This window comes from Petaurus breviceps, unplaced genomic scaffold (assembly GCF_028583685.1).
Source record: "Petaurus breviceps papuanus isolate PSGF00001 unplaced genomic scaffold, PetGlider_PUasm1.0 140, whole genome shotgun sequence".
Lineage (NCBI taxonomy): Eukaryota > Metazoa > Chordata > Mammalia > Diprotodontia > Petauridae > Petaurus > Petaurus breviceps.
In genome coordinates, this window is record NW_027185698.1 from 27578738 (window position 1) to 27598964 (window position 20227).

The 20227-nt window shown below is 35.2% G+C and overlaps 1 protein-coding gene across 12 annotated transcripts in view; it reads right to left on the reverse strand.

Moving 5' to 3' along the window:
- Positions 1-20227, reverse strand: part of CPEB2 (cytoplasmic polyadenylation element binding protein 2) — a 79251-nt gene that overhangs the window by 2822 nt on the left and 56202 nt on the right. For all 12 annotated transcript variants that reach the window (XM_069069588.1, XM_069069573.1, XM_069069557.1 and 9 more), the window contains 4 exons: positions 16029-16147; positions 15687-15801; positions 10839-11020; positions 1-1184 (listed from right to left, as the gene is read on the reverse strand). The exon at positions 1-1184 is cut by the window's left edge and continues 2822 nt beyond it. In XM_069069588.1, the coding sequence (XP_068925689.1) occupies positions 957-1184; positions 10839-11020; positions 15687-15801; positions 16029-16147 (644 nt within the window). In that variant the 3' untranslated portion in view covers positions 1-956. The remainder of the gene's footprint in view (positions 1185-10838; positions 11021-15686; positions 15802-16028; positions 16148-20227) is intronic.

Here is a 20227-nt window from a genome sequence, read left to right on the forward strand (position 1 = left end):
TTTGCATATTGTACACATTTAGGACATTTTAAAAAACTTGAGTCACAATAATGCATGCAAGTTTGTTGTTTACTTTTTTTTTTTGGAACAAATTTTATAATTTGCTCATGCTACCTAGATTCAAGAGAGCTTTTTAATTCCTGAACATTTGCAATAACTCACCTCTGGTTAGTAAATAATTCTAGTGCATGCATATGGTGTATACAGGTAAGTAAACATGCAATTTTTCTTCACATTCTAAAACTATGGCAGTTTAGGCCATATTGTGCTGCCTGCATTTCATCTGCAATGCAGTATGTCTTAAACGTTTTCAATCCCGTATTAATAGGTGGCATTACACATAACACCTATATAGCAGCAAAGCTAATACAGCTTGTGATTAAAAATGTTTAAAAATAGCTAATAAATCAGATTATCTTGAGGTATTATTTCTTGCAAGTCAAAATGGAGAGCAAAAATCAACCCTAATTTTTTTAGTTTATGTATACACTGAAAATAGCAACAATAAAAATAAGCTTTTTGTAGCAGACATATTCCATCTTCACTATTATTTTGCTACCTTTGGTAAATTACTGGGGCAGATCTTGAAGTTAAAAACCCATGTTTAGAAATAAGTGCACGCTTCACCCACTAAATATAGCAGCAGACTGTGTGCCCCTATGCAAAAAACATTCTCATATCTAGTTCTAACTTTACATATAAAAATAACTTGGAGAAAATACAAAAAAACATTTTATTTTAACATGAAAATATCACAAAAATTAGTAAGCCTGAGATGTAGGGTTTTGGTGAAAAACAAGAGGCTTGTAGTGTTTTGGCTGCTGATAAAGATGCATGTATTGATAGCTGGGGTGAAAAGCAGAAGAATGCACTTATTTCTTCTGCACGTCAGTATCTTCAAACACAGGAAGCCACATGCACCCATCTTTCCTTAAACAGACGCTGGTTCACTATACTTAGTTCCAGCGGAAGTGGATCTGACGTGGGCGGTCAGCGCCTTCCTTGACCAATGGCTTATGGAATTCACGTCCTGCACGAGAGTGGATGTTCGCCCAGCAAAACTCACAATAATACTGCAGGCAAGTGACATTGGCACAAAAGAAAGGGGCGAACTTTCCACCACAGCGTGCGCCCTGGCATTCATCACACATCTGGTCATCCAACACATATGGCTTTACCTCCACCTACAGATGGAAAAAGAGGAAAAAATCTTTAAAAGGAAAAACAAAACCACCTTGTAAATGCTTTCAGCACTTGTCTAGGATTCTTTTGGAGAAAGAGAAAAACTGGAAAGGAAGAAAGTCAGTATTTCCAATGGTAATTTTCCTCTACTAGACTGTAAGCTTTTCCAGGGCAGTGGCTACATCATATTTTATCTTTTGATCTTCCCTCAGTACCAGCACATAGTAGGCTTTTGATGAATATTTATAAAATCAACAAAATAGCTTTTGAGGACTAAAATTAGTCCTGCATCCTCACATCGATAAATATAAAAGAGCTTTCCCCACAACCATGCTGTGAGATAGTTGTTTACAAAATGCTGTTACCATTTTACAGATAAGATTTCTTTTTTACCTGCAAGATTCTGTGAAAGTCCACAGAGTTATTAAGTGTCAGAACTAGAACTAAAACTCAGGTATCTGGAGACTCTCAGACCAGTACCAGTGCTTTTCTACTCTATGGGTACCATCATTTTTTCTGTTTTTCTTAAAGTACTTGGAAAAACACTAATCATCCTTGTACCTAAGTGGTGTATATGTGAGTACACACACACACACAACAGGTAGATATGGTGACATTAGAAGTCTAATTATAATTTTATTAAGATACATGTGCTAGTCAGTGGATAACTACATTAACTGCAGTGAAAACATTTAGAAAACTTTAAAATTACACAACGGCAGTAATAGAGACAAAGTAAATTACATTTTGGATCTGGCTTGTTTGCCTAATATCTACCCTGAAACTTTTAAAATTAATTTACTCTATACCCATCAGATGATCAATGAGAATCATCTGGAGGTGCTTAAGGAGGCTAGAGATACAAATCATATGTAACCCTATCATACGGTATGCCTGGTGCTCTGAAAAATCTCAACATTTAAAACAAAATAATGGGCATCAAACTAGGGAGACCCTATATGGAAGGAGTTGGAAAAGCCTCCATTTGGACCTTTGCTTTTGCACTAAAACTTCAGAATGGATTGTCCAACTTGTGCTCTGTACCTGAGCAGAGTTTGGTCCTCTCAAGATCTCATACTTTTTTGGTTAAGATAATATATTTGAGTTGGAAAGAACCCAAGTGGTCATTCAGTCTAGGCCCCTTATTTGATAAGGGACCTGAGGCCTGGAGAGGTTATATGACACTTAGGAGTGTCATGACTTACATGACACTTAGAGTCATTCACACAGTAATAGGTAAAATTCATATGTAAGACCAGAGCATCTGTCTCAACAAGGTTATGCTTAAAGATTCTAAAAGCTAGGTTTCAGCAAATATGTGAACCAAGAATTACCAGAAGAACAAGCTGGTTTTCGAAGAGGCAGAGGAACTAGAGACCAAATTGCCAACACTCACTGGATTATAGAGAAAACAAGGAAATTCTACTTCACTGACTACACTAAAGCCTTTGAGTATGTAGATCAGAACAAAATGTGGCAAGTCCCCAAAGACATGGGAGTACCAGATCATCTTACTTGTCTCCTGAAGCATCTGTATGCTGGTCAAGAAGCAAGAGATAGAATAGAACATGGAATAACTGGTTTAAGATTGAAAAAGGAGTATTCCAAGGCTGTATATCATCACCTTATTATATATTTAACTTATATGCAGAGTATATCATGTGAAATGCCAGGCTGGATGAATCAAATGCCAGAAATAAGGTTGCCAGGAGAAACAGTGAGTCTCAGATACACAGATGATATCATTCTGATGGCAGAAAGTGAAGAATTAAGAAGCCTTTTGCTAAAGGTGAAAGACGAGCATGGGAAAACAGGTGTGAAGTTTAACATTAAAAAAAAAAACCAAAAACAACACACCATACTAAGATCTTGGCAACTGGTCCCATCACTTCCTGGCAAATAGAGGGAGAAGAAGTAGAAGCAGCATCAGATTTTATCTTCTTGGGCTCACTGCAGATGGCAATAGCAGTCATAAAATTAAATAACGTTTGCTCCCTGGAAGGAAAGCTATTGCAAATCTGGACAGTATACTAAAAAGCAGAAACATCACCTTGCCAACAATGGTCTGTATGGTCAAAGTTTGTTTTTTTTCCAGAAGTAATTGGTGGCTATGGCTGTGAGAGCTAGACTATACGGAAAGCTCATGTGCCACAGAACCAACATCCTTGAATTATGGTGCTGGAGAAGACTTTTGAGAGTCCCCTGAACAACAAGGAGATCAAATCAGTCAAGAATTAAAGCAATTAATGTGCTTTTCCCACTATACCATAACTGCTGCTTCTAGAATGAGAAATGAATGGAAGAAAGTAAGTTTCTCTGTTTAAAATAAACTACTGCTAGACAAAGCATAGTTTCTCAATCCCTATTTTTCTAGTTGATGAGAAACAAAAACGCCAAAGTAGTGGCCATGCTGTTCTGGGGCTTTTGGCCCCCAATGTCGAAAGTTTAAAGGATCTGACATAATCTGCTTTTAAATAATTTCAAATTACATATAGTATAAATTTATACTATATTAAATATATGTGTTGGACTCTGTGTGAGCATATATCTCAAGCATTTGGTTTCATTTTTATAAACTTTGTAAAGTGTAGAAATATTAAATTCACGAGTTATCATTGTTATTACTAAACAAAGTAGGGATAGCATGGTGTAATGAAAAGAATAAGACTGATAGAAAAGCTGGCTTATGTCAAAACCTAGGCTGTTAATTTTATCACCCTCACAACACTTAGAACCATTCTGAAATACCACTTACTTTCTGTGTGATCTTAGGCAAGCCCCTCTCCCTGATCTGAGTGGGGTTGCATTAGATCCACCTATATGGTCCCTTCTGGTTCTAACATTCTGAAATTTTTGTGGGCCTGCAGAATCCCTAGTGATTTTAAAACATCGATACATCCAATTGCTGAGCTGAACATCTGAAGAATTGGAGAGGTGTCAGTGAACTAGAGAGAGGCATATATCATCCTAATTTTCGAATTTCTAAACTAGGAGAAGTCTGTAAACTATAGACTAATGATCTTGATGCTCTAATAAGGCACAAATTCTACAATGTTTTATTTTAAGGAATACTTTATGAGCATTTAGAAAGAAAAGTGGCAATCACTAATAGACTGATTTCTTCTTAAGTTATACCAGGCTAATAACCTTATTTTCTTTTTCTGTCAAGACTGCTGGATCAGAGAATGCTATAGACATAGTTTACCTAAATTTGAGCAGAGTATATGAAAAAATTCATTATTGATAGTGGGCAAGGCTAGACAGATAGAACTGGGTGATTTCAGAATGATTTAATGACTGGACTCCACTGAGTTCAATCAACACTTTGTTCTTGGCTCTGTTTCAACTTGAATAGAGGCATAGTTGGTATCCTCACAAAGTCTGCAAATACAAGAACTAGAGATTATTTTTTTGGTGGGGGAAGGTGGGGTGTTCTGATATGGGGTAGAGCGCAGGCATGTAAATAGTAGGAGGAGAATGGAAAGCAAGATAGTCAGCATGCTTTATGTAAGATTTAGGATTCTATCCTCTTACTCTCAAGGGAGGGGTACCTAATCAATCAGTTGAAATATAATAAAGATAAATATAATGTCTTACACTTGGCTAAAAAATAAAAATCAGCTTCACAAATATATATATCAAATAAGGATATACTTTGATGATCATTACATTTTTTATTTCCTTTTCACTTTCAACAACTGTGGAAAGGCTATTTCTTTCTATGTAATTTTTGTATTGATATTTTTTTCCTCTTCAAAGAGTATTCAGAAACATTAAGAATTATGTACATTCCATCAAAAAAGGGCATATTTTCCTTTTCACAAATGAAAATGGCAAAAAAAAGGATCTTTTCTAACATAAAGACTGTTGAGAAAAATCTACATAATTATGGAAATTAAAATACAGTTGGCTCTCAATTCTATAGCCACTAACTTTCAATCATTCCTTCCCAACACAAAAAACCTTCTCTGATGCCTTATCACGACACAGATGTGACTGAGTTCTTGAAGGCTATTTGAGCCTGATTCTGAAAAATTTTTCTGTTTTCTAATTGATAGGACAGCTAAACTCCAAAGATACAAGTAACCAGAAAGCTGGCCACCAGGTAAAGAACTGTTTTGGTGATTGCTGTTTAAGAGAACTATTATCAATTAAGACATTAGGAGGCTGGAATCCTACCAGTGGAGGGAGCAGCCATACTAAATAAGCATCTGCATACATATCTATTCATAGAAATAAAAAAGAACACTAAATTCTTTAAAAGCCAGAATATAACTGACAAATTGACTTTTCTTAACAATAAATTCCATTTTCTGAGTCATTTGGGGGTAGTAGAGACTGAGCTGGCCTCTGAGCTCAGAGTCAGGAGGATATAGCTTCAAGTTTTATCTCTGCCACATACTAGGTCATCCTGGGTAAGTTACTCAGTCCCTGTTGTGAAGTATTTTCTGCAACTCTCTCCCAAGATGATAAGTTGCAGAGAAGGTGCCAACTTGCACTGTTGGAGAGAAAGTGCCCTATACCAATGAAATCACAGTTCCTGTCCCTCTCTTGCAACTTAAATTTCTCAAGAATGAAATTCTCAATAAACACAAATAATTCAAATGAATGTAATATATATATATATTACATAACATATACATATATATGTATATTTGAGACTCATATAGGTGAAAACTCATTGTTTAATTTAGATTTTTTTTTAAATGTATGGAAAGTAGACAAGATTTTCAGAATCGCTGAAGCCGTGACTTAGGATAATAAATTCTAAAGAAAACAAAAAGGGATTTTTTATTTTTAGTTATGTTGGGAGGGTGAAGGAAATCAAAGGAGTAACAGAACACATGGTGCTCAGGGTGGGATAATAAATACAACAGAATGGGGAAAAAAACTTCACTTTTTACTTGTTTTTCTTTTCTTTTGTCTGTCAAGGAGAATGACTGTCAGCCTGGAGATGATAGAACTAAAATGGTTAACAGTGAGGTGAAAGGGAGGGTAAGTGAGGAGATAAAAGACATCTCCCTGACCTCAGAAAGTTCAAGTCACTACATCTGTATCAATAAGATCCCAGGGAACTAAAAGAATGAGCTGATTGTGACTCCTGAGTCCCTCACTATCTTTGAGCCAAGTGCTTTAATTTTCATGAATAAAGAGAAGAATTCTTATTTTGCTTCTGTATTTTCTGTCAAGGAAAATGATCTTCCAATAAATTTCAAAGTACAGAACTAAAATGGTTAGCAGTGAACTGAAGGTCAGGATAGTCAAAGAGACAGAACAAGAAATTTGCAAATTATAGGCTGCTGAGCTTGTGTGCAAAATTTGACAACAAAATTTTAAAGGAATTATTTATCAGCATTTAAAAAGAAGCAATGATGACTAAAAGCAGATTGACTTCATCAAGAACAGGGCATAATAGACTAACCTAATTTTCTTTTTGGAAAGGGTTGCTGGATTGGTAGGTCAGGGGATGATGATATGGACATAGTTTGTTTCCATTTTGGCAAAATGTTTGACAAGTCTTTTCTATTCTTGTGGATAAGATTGGATATATCTTCATTTTCTTGTACAAATCTGTTGGTTTAAGAACTACTAGTGAGGATTCTCTCTCAACAAATGCAGATCAGCAACTGCTCTGCAACTTACAGATTTAAGGATCTGCCTTTGGGAACAGAGAGGCTAACTAACATACCGAAGGTCGCACAGCTAGTATGTGTTAAGAGAATTTAAACCCAGATCTTCCTGATTCCAAGGATGGCTATCTACTACTCCATACTGCTTTCTGTACCTTTTTTATTCTATGAGACAGATTCTAAATGTTTATTATGAGATAGATCACAGGGCAATTAGGTGGCTTTAGAATTAACTTTACTCCAGTGGAATGCCTCAGATGATCCCTTAGCTCTATATTGTCAAACATTTTTATCAGTGACTTGGAAAATGGAGGCAAAGTTGGAATGCTTATAAAATTAGCACATGACAAAATTAGGAGAGACAGCTAATGTGTTGGATGACAGTTTGAATTCAAATAACAACGACCTGAATCTAAGATGGTCAAAAAATCTTTGTGTTAAAAAAGAAAATCAGACAATGATAAGGAAAGCTTGTACTGGCTGGTATGAAAAAAGATTTGGGGCCTTTAGTTGATTAAAAGGTCAAAAAAAATCAACAGCATGATTCTGGAGCATACCCTTGTCCCCCCAAACCCCCAAATTCCAACAAACTAATGCAATCATAAAGATGCCACAGAATGGAAAAAGTAACAAATAATATCTAAAAGAAGGGAGAAAACAGTATCACTATACTCTGATCTGAAAAGATCATATCCAGTATGCTATAACCAGTTCTGAGTGCCACATTTTAGGAAAGAAAGACTGGAGTATATCTGGGTAGGTATTCCAGTTAAAGAGATAAGAAACATGCCATATGATAAACAGCTGACAGAATTAAGAAACCCAGAACACTGTATGTCTAGAAATGAAAAGGTAGACATAACTGTTCTTTAATTATCTAAAGGTTTTGTCAAGTAAAAGAGGGTTGATTTGTTAAAGGGGACAAAGCTAAAAGCAATAGGAAGTTGCTGAACGGCAGATTTTGGCTCAAAGTAAGGAAATTTTTCCTATCAATTAATGCTGTCCAAAAAGTAGAATGTATTGCTTTGAAGGGTGGGAAGGCTGGGAGTAAGTGGGGGGAGATGTCTCAGGATCGAGAGCTGTAAGGGACATGAGGTCATGTAGTAAAGCTCCTATTATGGAGTTGAAGTATGAGGAACCTAAGGCCCAGAAAGGTTAAGTAATTTGCTCAAATTAACACACTCAATATTCAAACCCAGGATCCCCTGACTCCCAAGTTCAAGGCCTTTTTTCTATAGCATATTACATTGCCTTCATAGGTCTTCACATAGAAACTATATGGCTACTTGTCAGGTGCAGGTTTAACTAGATGTGATATCAGCTCTTCATTATTCAGGTGAGAAACCTGAGACTTAGAGAGGTGAACTGACATGTCCAAGGTCACACAACTAATAAATACCCAAGAGGAATTTGAACCTTGATCCCCACTACAAATCTAGTACTTCATTAACCACTAGGGGTTAATAAATTTTGAACTGAATTATTGGATACAGATTAAAATTTAACTTGACTCTGTATTATCTATTCTGTAGTGTCAAGTATAAAGTTGGATGTACAGAGTAGGTATCTTAATACTGTCTCTCTGCAATGCTGAGGTCCTCATGCCAAGAACTAATGTAACCTTTGGCTTCGTAGAAAACATGCACCTTGGAAAATAAAGAGAAACAGGGCTTAAAGCAACCCTTTCCAGAAAGGCTGCACTCTGGAGCAAGAGAATCTGGATGAAATCCTCCTTCCCTCTCCCATGTGACCCTTAACGAAACCAATCCAGGGCTTAGCTTTCTCATTTCTAAATCAAGTGGTCGGCAGCCTCAGAAGCCTCTTCCAATTCTAGATCTATGATCTCTTGATTTAAAAAAACTGCATACTGCAGAGACCATTTACTATGGGTTACCCAGTTATTTTTTCATGTCTTAACACACTTTAAGCAGTAAAAAATGCAATTTTAATGAATTTTTAATTTTCCTTACATAAATCAATTAGTTTTATAGTATAAAATTTTTGTTTTTCATGATTACAATGAAAAGTTAAATAAAACCAAACAGAATTTAATAATAGAAAACATTTAAGCATTTTAAAGTCCAAATTCTGACTGTACAGACCATGAAAGTGAGTCATAGAGGAAAAGTCAATATGGATATGCTAGTTAACTGTATCACACAGAAAATAATAAAGATTTTAAACAGTCATATACATAGTTGGAATTACAAATAATGGATTTATTTTCATTTATGAGTGTTCTGGGTTTGTATTCACTTTGCTTATGTATTTCCTATACTTACTCCCCACCCTGATTTCAAAACCTAGGAAAATACTAATCTTATATGTAAGGACTCAGTTAATAAATATGGATATATGTCCCAATTGCTATCAATAGTTAATCCTTACAAAGTAGCTTAAAAATGGCGACCCCTCCCTTTCTTCTCTCCAGGAACAACCTTTCAAAGCCTTTACAGTACAAGAAATACTAGGATCCACACCTTCTACATTCAGAGGGATTAGATGCTTTAAAAGGTCTCCAGCAGATACAATAAATAGCCTCTCCAAATAGGATACCATCAGAGATCTATAGTATAGAGTTGAAATACAACTTGAAATTTCATCTGGAAAGATCAGTCCAACTGCTAACAGGTACCATCTGGGAAGGTAGTCTTTGTGGCAAATCGTCTTGTCATCAACTCAAGTTTTATCAAAGAATTTTAATATGTTAAGTCTGCTATGACAAGTGTGTGTGCATAAAGGGGATTAGCTCAAACATCAGCTTTTATTAAAGGTAATGACAGTACACTGAAGGAAGCAAGCATTCTGTACCTTGGAAAATGTAATGTCCTTAGCTTATGTTATATGTTAATACAGTTATATTAATAATGTTAATACAGTCTCACTTATTTAGCATAAAGAATGAACTGTTTACTTTTTAAGAATTTTATGTGTAAATCATTAATCTGAGAAAAGAAAAAGGACTAAAGATAGTATAGATTATATCAGTCAAACAAACAAGTAAAAGCAATTTTCTTCATTGAATGCATGTGCAAATTTTAACTGTTACAAAATCTGGAATTAAATTCTGGGACCTGTGATTTGGTTTATACTGTCCTCAACATTTTTTTTTAAAAAGATCTTATAACTTGTTCAGAAGTGGCAGCATATGGAAAAGTTGGCTGACCTTGCCATGATTATGAAATACAAAGGCATTTTCAATTACTAATTAGTTTAATAAGCATTAAAAAGCATCTAGTAAAGTACTGGGAGACAACAAAGGTGAAATAAACAGACTTTTCTCCTTTCCTCTGCGAGGGAGTTCACAATCTAGGAGGGTTACTCCTGAATGAACCTAAGCAGAACCTTAATCACAACTACATATAAGCACAGAGTTGAAGAGAATCTTAGGAATCACCTAACATAGCCCATTACTTACCTCTATTTGCATTTAGAAAAGATTTATAAAATAGAAGAATAGTTAATAAATATTATTTTTATTTTCCTTGCTTTGCACATTAATCTGCATTAGAATTTCCAAAGGAGTGATTTCAGGCATGACATACAAAATCCTCATAAAATCTAAACATACCTTTAAATTTTTAGTAATTTAGTTTGTATGATAGAAACCATTACAAGTATTTAAGCAGCTATTATTAGGAAAAATATCTACTTTATATATTGCTAATAAAGATGTGAACAAATGAAATGGCTATTTACTACCAGAAAGGATAAATGGTATTCTATGACTAAATGAAATGAAGTACATACAAGCTATAATAAGAAAATCTAATTTTCTATTAAATATCATTAATGATTACTGTTATTCTGACTATCCTAAGTTAAAGGTTAAAAGTTTTTAAAATGTGAAAGGATTCTGAAGTCTTGTATGTACATTCAGAAATATTTTGCCATTAACTCCTGAGATAAAAGAGGATATGTCTTAACACTCAAAAGTGTGATCCTATCACACTGAATTCTTACAGGTGTACTTCTGATACATTTTACAATATGTAAAGTTTAGCACATCTATAATGCACAACTTACTCGTTTGTCAATATCGCCATGTTGAAGTTGAACAAACCGAGCACTAATGGCAGCAATATAGCTCTGCTGATTGGAAAAAGCAACACGCCCGGCACCTTTTGGGTACTTCAGCTCTGGATCTGTATCAATTCCTGCATAACAAACTCCACCATAGAGCCGGTCCATTATCATCGCGAGTTCCACTGCAATAGGAAATTTGTAAAAAGGGTTTAGGAAAGGTTATTGGTTAAAATAGATGTTAATAACATCATGAAAATAACAAATCTAACTATTCATTAAAAATGGACACATTTCCATAATGCTTTATGGTTTACAAAGCATTTTTTTCATAACCATAAGATGTAAGTAGAATATTATTATTTCTGCTTTACAGATGAGAAAATGGTGACACGGTAGCTCAGAAAGATTGAAAGATTTACCCAGAGCTGGCATGTAATTCAACTGAAGTCTAAGTGAAGTTCTCTTTTCATACTTAAAATTCCTATGCCTATGCGATTTCATTTGTGGGAAAACTGAAGTGTCTTCCCTCTGAGATTATCTCCAATTTATCCTCTATGTTACCTTTCTATGTATTTATTTGCATTAAACTATAAAGCTCCTTAAGGTCAAGGACTATTTTTTGCCTTTATTTGTATCCCTAGTGCTTAGCAACACAGAAGGGACTCGGTGTTTACTGACTGCATACTCCCTACTAGAACTGCAAATTTTTCATATTTTATTGATCATCTATGTGAACTGCTGGAGTCAAAAAATTAATCACCAGGTTAGGATACCTAAGTTGGTATGTAGGAAATTCTACTAAAGATTAATTGTCTAAAATCAATTTGTAAGACCATAAGATATAGCAACTATATTTATTATGACTAAAGGGGATCCTAAAAAGATTCAATGATTTCTTTTTATTCATTACTTACTATTCAGTGGATAATTTAAGAAATGGTATGCCTTAAATGAGGATTCAAAATTCAGTAGAGAAAACTGTATATAACCTATAATGCTTTAGTGACAAAAAGCAAATTACTGATGGTGCTTTTCAAAGATCCACTATATGTTGATATAATAACAACATATTTTAACTGCTATGCATTTCTGCCTGAAAATCAGGAGGACATAATCAGCACTAAAACCTAAGATCCTCATAAGTTGTTGCCTAAAAGACACCCAATGACCCACAAAACTATGCATTTTCTTGGTCGTGTGACCTCTCCCAATATGACCGCTAATACAGAAACAACAATTTGCAAGTCACTACTGATTTTGGATTAACAATAAAATGTTTGTAGAAAGATCATGGAATGAAGATCAGTACAAAGAAAAAAGGTTTACTGAGAAGTAGTACTCCCTTTGCTGTTAGGCATATAGGAGGCTGCAACAACATATATGCCATCACATTAGGAAAACTGACCAGTTTTTCCTTAGCTGTACTGTCACTTTGCTATGTTATCACAAATATGGAGGTAAGAGTTCACATGGTGACCTAGAGGTGGCTGCCACCTCCCCTTCTATGATCATGGATATTAGTGTATGTATATCTGTGTATATATTCTGTACCATTTATACCAAACTGTCAAGAGTCTGAAAGGCAAAGAGACTGTTTATTTTTGATTTTATAGTAGTATTTGAGACACAGAAGAGCCAATGCAGCACTCCTTACAAGATTATGACAGATTCAACTTTAGAGATAAACGATTTACTAAATATTGACAAGAAATGTGTGAAACAAGAAGACCTGTTCACTTAAGTTATTCACCAATATCATGGAAGATGCTCACAAAGTCAGAATGACACAAGAAATCTATATAGACAGCAAGGTTCTTCAAATGATTTGTTTGTAAATAGCACTGTACTAACTGAATTGATTCCTGAAATGGCACAAATTCCCTCAGTGAAATACAAAAGAAAATGATGTAAGCATATATGACAGGATAAAGAACATGGATGATTTTTTTTCTTTTCATATTCATTTTCTAGAAATACAGCCAGATGGGCAGGCTGAATTATTTTATTAGTATATTAGACAGGGACAACAGAAGGTTGGATTCAGATTAGAGGAGGAAGAAGACTTTTGGAAACTTTGCAGTAGTCACAATGATTTCAAACCATTCTGGGCCACACAAAAGCCCGCATGTTTAACTGCACTCACTAGTTTCCCACTAATTATTATGTGGCTGAGAATCAATCAACAAACAGTTACTAAACACTCACTATACAAAAAACATGATGCTAAGTGCTGGGGATAGAATGACAAAAGTTAAATAGTCCCTGTCCTCAAGAAGCTTACAATCAAGCTGGAGAAGACAAGATGAATGCATATAAGCATATACAAAATGGAAACAAGATTATCTGGAGGTAAGGGACAAGCATCTGGAGGAATCAGGAAAGGCTTCATGAAGAACGGTGGTACTTTAGCTGAGCTCAGGATTCTAAGAGATGGAAGTGACAGGGGAGTGCAAATCAGGCATGGGGAAGAGTCAATATAAGGGATCAGAGAAGGAGATAAAGAACAACAAAGTAGGCCAGTCTGGTTGAAATGTAATTTGCATGAAAGGGAATATTATGTGTAATTAAGTTTGAGTTGTGAAAGCCATTTCATACCAAAGAGAGAATTTTATTTTTTTATTCTAGAGTTATTAAGGAGCCCTTGGAATTTAATGATTAGAGAAATTATGTAGTCAGACTTGTACTTTAACTAAATTACTTAGGTAGCTGTTTGTAAGATGGATTTAAGTGGAGAGAGATCTGAGGCAAGGAGAGTAGAAGCAGGAAAATCATGTTACATAAATGACTTGCAAGAATAAAAATTTTCAACAACAAAGGACAACAGAAAGACAAAGGGGCTTTGAACAGTCTGAAGCATATTGCCAATTATGAGTTGCACTAAGAGTAGCTTAATATGTTATCAAGGACATGTATGATTCTGGATGTGGAAGGGGGGTGGCCACACAAAAAAATGAGAGATAAAGTTTGATACACTGGTATCCCTGAGATATTAAAAGAATGAGAGATGTCCTCCAGTTCATTGATAGATCTTCTAAGAAGGATTCATGGAAAAAAAACAGAGAATAATAAAGAGAAAGGATGTGATTCCTTTGGTAGTGGCTATACCCCTACCTAGAAGCACTGGTTCAATAACTAAGATAAAATAAAACAAAAAAAAATTTAGATACTGACCAAAAGAAAGTAGTATAAAGGTAGTATTATGTTTTTAACTGAATTCTGATGTGATATGTGTTAATCTATAATGATCCAGGATTCTCATTTACAAAGCTTCTTTAGATTAACATGTAAAAATGCCACAATTCAATTTTATTAACTATTAGAGCATCTACAACTCAAAAGTACAAACATCATTTAAAAATATCTGACATAATTCTTTTTAAAAAAAAATATGCCAATTACTTGTGTAGGTACCTTCTGAGGAGCTTGCTGGTATGCAGCACATCTGTCTGAAACTTATAACATCCAGGGGTTATTGAAAGATCAATGAATGGAAGGTAAAAATGGAACTTCTGGCAAAATACACCACAAAATACTTTATTCCCTAGCACTACAAGTTGGGGAAATTTCTAAAGAATGTTCTAAATTCTGGATTTAATCTGAGTTCCAGAAAGTTAGTCATGTCTAGGTTATAGTGGGAAAAAACAAAAACAAAAATTCTTCCTTGGCTAAATATTTTGAAATACACCTATATTGGTTCTTTCCACAATTCCAAATAATCACAAAATTTGCATTAAATGATGTTGTTAGGATATCTTGCAACAATTTATTTAAACCCAATATTAACATATATTGATTAAATACCTACTTTGTGCAGAGTATCCTGCTATATGATGGGGGAAGATACCAAGCTTGGATGAGAAAGAACTCCTTTTTTGGAGTTTACAGTGTAGTGGGGGCGAGAGTGGATACAAAACATATACAAAAAGCCAGAGTAAAGTAACTCATGACTACATAAGCAGAAGGGAAGCAGTCCTGATAAGATAAATAAAACATTATTTTTAGAGTTACAAGACCTGAGACTGGGCTCTGAATCTTACTTCTGAGGTGAGTAATTTTACCTCTGAGTCAACATTATCTTGTAAAATACATAAAATGAGATGGCTGGACCTCCAATAAGTACATGTGCCAGGCATTATGCTAGGAATTGAACCTAGAAAAAGGGAGAATTTTTAACCTCAAGAACTTACTTTTCAGTTCTACATTCTATGCAAAGTAAAATGTAAAGTTCAAAAGTCCAAATTCCTATTTTCCCTCCTTTTAAACTCACATACCATTGACTTTGTATTTCTTATTGGCTCCCTTACATTCTACTTGTACATGCTTTTTTATTTTTCCTCCTAACTCTGTGATGGCAGGGCCCATTACTATCTTATTGCCTGTAGTAGATACTCAGTATTTTCCAAATGAACAAATCCCAGACATCTAAGAGTCCTGAATATAGTCTACCAGTCCAACAGGATTACAGATTTAGAGACAGAAGGAACCTTGTGGGCCATCTAATCTAACTCTTTCATTTTAAAGATGTTGAAGTTCAGGGAATTTTAAAGGACTTGTCCAAGGTTACATAGGTAGTAAGCATGAGGTAAAATATAAGTTCAGATTCTCTACTTCTATGGTAAATCTTTTTAGTCTTAATTCCTCCTATTTAAATATAGATAGTAAATCCCCCAAACTGAAGAGAGCTTTCTAAAAGATATACCTGAAAAAAAGATTTGTTGGGTTAATGATTTTCTTAATTTCATAAATAGAAGCTCAACTTAAATTATGCTTTATTAATTTATTTGAAAATTTATTAATCTAAAATGCTCAAGATTTATAAAGATAAATCAATAGTGATTTTCTACTTACCTGCTCTCAATGGTCTGGGGACACCTCCAACAAATATTGTTTTTCGAGGATCAAGGGGTTGTGACCCATCCATTACAAAGTCGCTATCACTTAGATTCCAGGGACGGATCTGAACCTAATTTTAAAAAAGTGCATACTATTTTAAACCTTTCTATTAATAAAGCACATTTAGACTGTCGTCAGTCAATCTCAGTCCTAGTCATTAGCTAATGTCCACAAGTCTAATTGCTAGTCTTGAATAAGGATCAAGACCACCAATTGTCTCACAATCTGTGAGAAAGGTAGACAGTATATCTGAAGTTATTTTGCAGATCTGGTAAAGGTTGCATAATATCTACTTACTGGTTTGTCCTTGATAGTAGGGCTAGAAACACATAGATATAGCTTTCCATCTTCTTCAATACAAGCATCAATCAGTGCTTGAACAGAGCTCTCCTCTTGGAAGAGAAGGAATGCATAACCTGAAAAAGCCGTAATTTTTTTTAAATAAGAGAAAACACAACAGTCCCATTTCCTTCTAAATGTTAATACTGTTTATTGAAAGTAAGGAGCGTAAAATACACGTGATAGAAAACAAAATCAGTCTCATCAACAATAATGTACCATCAGGGATGCCACAGATAAAATAAGGTTTTTGTAAGAGGTGGAAGTGCTGTGTTGGAGGATGTTAGTTCATTTCAGCTCCTTGTGGAAGTTTCAGGGACAAGTAACAATCTTCCCAGAAAGTATGTGTTATACTGAAATGTTATATAGGATTAATAAATACAGATCCTCTTTGTATTTCCATACTACTCTGAAGGAAGTGTTTCTGGCCTTGAGAGCTCCCCTGAAGATTCTATGCTCAATCTCTGAATCAACTATCAACCCAAACTAATCAAACAAGTCTATATTTGCAATAAATCTAGGAAGATTAATGTGGCAGCTCTGTGAAGGATAGATTCTTCTTTTTCTCCAATTCATCCTCTAACAACTGCCAAAATCACCTTCCTAATCATGGCACTCCACAGCTCAGAAAACCTTACTGTGCCCCTGTCAACTTGACCCTTCTTAGTTTGGCCCAATTTACCTTTCTTATTTACTGAACATTGTTTTCCTTCATATACTCTATTCCAGTCAAACCTACCTACTTTCTGCTTCCTGAATATGGTGTTCCATCTTCCCTTCTGCTTTTAAACATACTGTATCACTATCCTAGAACACACCTCACCTCTAACATGGTCCTATTAGAATCTCTAGCTTTAGGGGCGGCCAGGTGGCTCAGTGAGTAAGAGCACCGGCCCTAGTGTCGGGATGACCTGGGGATCGAATCAGGGCTCAGATACTTAGCACCACACCCAGAAATAATTGGCTGTGTAACCTTGAGCAAGTTACTTAACCCCAATTGCTTTAAAAAAATAATTTAAAAAAAGAATCTCTAGCTTTGAAGATAAACTGCATGTATACATAACAGGATTTTAGAGTAGAAAATATCTTTGAACAAAGCTCAACTCATGTGCCATTTACTACCAGAAGTTTTTCCTGATGTCCTTAGTTACTAACACTCCTCAATTTAAGATGTATATTCTTATTATCTGCTTATATGCTGTGTTTTCTCCTTCCTACCACGTTCACAAAGTAGAAAGTAAGATACTTGATATGAAGGGCTTTTTGGTTTTTTTTATTTTTTGGTCTTTGTACTCCTAGAACATAGCATAGGTATTTAATAAATGCTTGTTAATTTAGATAGCCTGGTTTCTGAATAGCTCTCCTAAATCAAATATCTGTATTAGGAGCAAGTGTATCTTCTCCTGATGCCTCCTGCATGCCTGGGGTCATGCTGTTGTAGTTTAAACCCAGGGACACCAAAAACTGTTTAGGTTGGGGCTCTGCCCACCTCAAAACTGTTGCAGTTTCATTATGTGCTATGGTGGAACCGTCTCAGAGAATTCAGTCAGACCACCTCTAATTCAAGTACAGGCATTTATTAAAACTGGTGCCTCTTATGAAGTGGGCTAAGTTCCAAGAGGAAACAGCAAGTTCAGAGAAAGTAAGATGGATTTTTATAGGGTAAAGATGCAATTATTTAACAGAAATCATGAATATTAAAAAGGCAGCAAGGGGTTTGTTAATGGATAAGGGGTCCCATCTATGGTTCAGTGGTTAAACATTCTGGTCATGCTGCCCTCCAATTGGCCAGCTATTGTGGTCCTGTCTGGTTCAAGATAGATAGTTAGGTATTATGGTCCTGTCTTGGGCTAGATGGATGATGTGGCTGTGGTTGAGTACAAGAATGTGTACACCTGTTTCTGTGGGAATGGGTCTGGGGGCAGTGACTAAGAGAGGCAGTAGCTGGGTTCCCATAACATGGACACACCTGCTGTTTCTGTGGGAAGAGTTCAGGGACACACCTGTTGTTCTAGTGAGCAGTGAGGCACATATGAAGAAGTTAGAACACTGGCAGGGGGAGTAGGAGGGGGTGAGGGGGGGGCCTAGGTAGGTATAGTGGGCCTGCTGTTCAGTGGACCAGGACTATAATGAACTTAGAATACTGGGGCTGGGGTCAGTTTTATTAGGATTCTATGAACACACAGTTTTTGGTCATAAATCAGGAATCCAGGGAACACAACTCTAAATGCTCTAAATGCAAGGCGGCTACTTCAAATGTATACTAGAAGTTTATAACCAAATAGTACTTTTGGCAGCTGAAAAGTACAGGTGATCTTAAATATGAAATTTCCACATAAATATAGAGTACTGTAATCATTACTCAATATGAAGGGAATTGTCATGATAATCCTTGAAGGTTTATTTCATTCTACAATTAGAAATTATTTACTTAGAACTAAAATACCAAAAAACCCCCAAAAAAGCAATAATCCCCCCAACATTTTGCTGCCAAAACTGGCATCACACTTTGTTGACGTTTTGTTGTAGTTGTGATAAGATGTATAAGTTAACTACTACTCTCAGTTTCAGAGATTAAAGTATTCAACTCTATAAAGGACTCAAAGCATATACCACAAACTGTTAACATGAAACATAAGTTCATCATTAGAGTTTTACACACATCCTTAGCCCAGATCTCACCTCTGATCATTCCAGCTTGAAATGATCTATTCCTCCCCTAAAATCCTATTTATTATATGCCAATTAAATGGCAATTAATCAATACAACTTTTAACTTCTGTACTGACATTTTTATGTCTTATTTATCTTGACTACAAACCCCTTGAAGGGCAAGAAAGTTTTATTTTTGTATCTGTATGCAGTACCTAATTTAAAAAGTTAAATAAGTGGCCCTGAACATAATAAGCACTTAATAAGTAGTTTTTTAAATGAATGTTTAAAATATACAAACTAGGGAAAAGAAGCTACATCACATCAAACTCAGCAAATTCTCTGTAGCACTGCAATGTCAGAATGGCCTCTATGAATCTTTGGGAGGTAGTACGGTAACATTTCATAAAAATTTACTAAGCTCCAGCAAAGTAGGTAGATACTTTTTGGAGAAGTTATAGGAGGATATGACCAAGCACTGCATAGAATGAAAGAGTATTGAAGTGTTGTAAGCTGCACCATTAGAGGGTCCACTGACAGCAGTAAGATTATAGAGATCTGTTGAAATTTATAAGTGGTAACTTACTAGCCTGAAAGTTTCAAAAATGACTTAATTACTTTCTAGACATAGAAAAAATATGGCTGAATACAATATAAATAATATGCAAACACAAAACATAGTGGCTAGTCAAAAAACCAATTTCCCCCCTACTTATTTGAAAGAGTAATAAGTTTATCTGACAGGATTACTTTTCTCCTGAAATAGTTCTACATTGATTGAAATAGATTTGGTGCTTTTAAAGTGGGAGAAGGCACATGGAAGTGACAAACATGCAATGTCAATCAACTGGAGCTATGAATCTACTAATATTTATTGTTAAATCTCTCTTCTAAAAGGATCATGCATTTTCCTTTTCTCACACACTCTAGTACTCTCCCCTCAAGCTACTTTTCATTTGTGGAACAGGAAAGGTGGCAAGACCCCTTCTGGCTCAGGGTTCTTGTAAACAAGACTGTTTTATTGTTGCTATGGAAATTAATATTTAATGACTGATTAGAAAACTGCTGTTTACAATGAAATTTTCCTCATTCTCCTTCCCCCATTTCACAAGTAAACTATGCTTTTAAAAACATACTAGTACAAATGTCCTCTAGCCTTCATATCTTACAAAGAATTATAAAGCAAAACCAGCATTTAATTCTTGAAGACATAGCAAGATATGTGTCATATTTACAGTCACAGAAAATTAATGAATAAGAACTATATAATTTCATACTTAGAAGGGGTCTTAAGTAATTTAGAGTAAACTCCTGAGTTAAAAAAACTAAGGAAACAAAAGCTCAAAGTTGTTAGTGCCTTTTTCTAGGTCAGCACGGAAATTAGTTATCACAACTGGGAACTGAATCCACTACACTACTATGTTGTTTCCATAAACCTCCTTCATGGTCAAAATAAACTGTCTCAGAGAGTGTGCTGCAAGAAAAACAAGAAGCATGTGGACTGC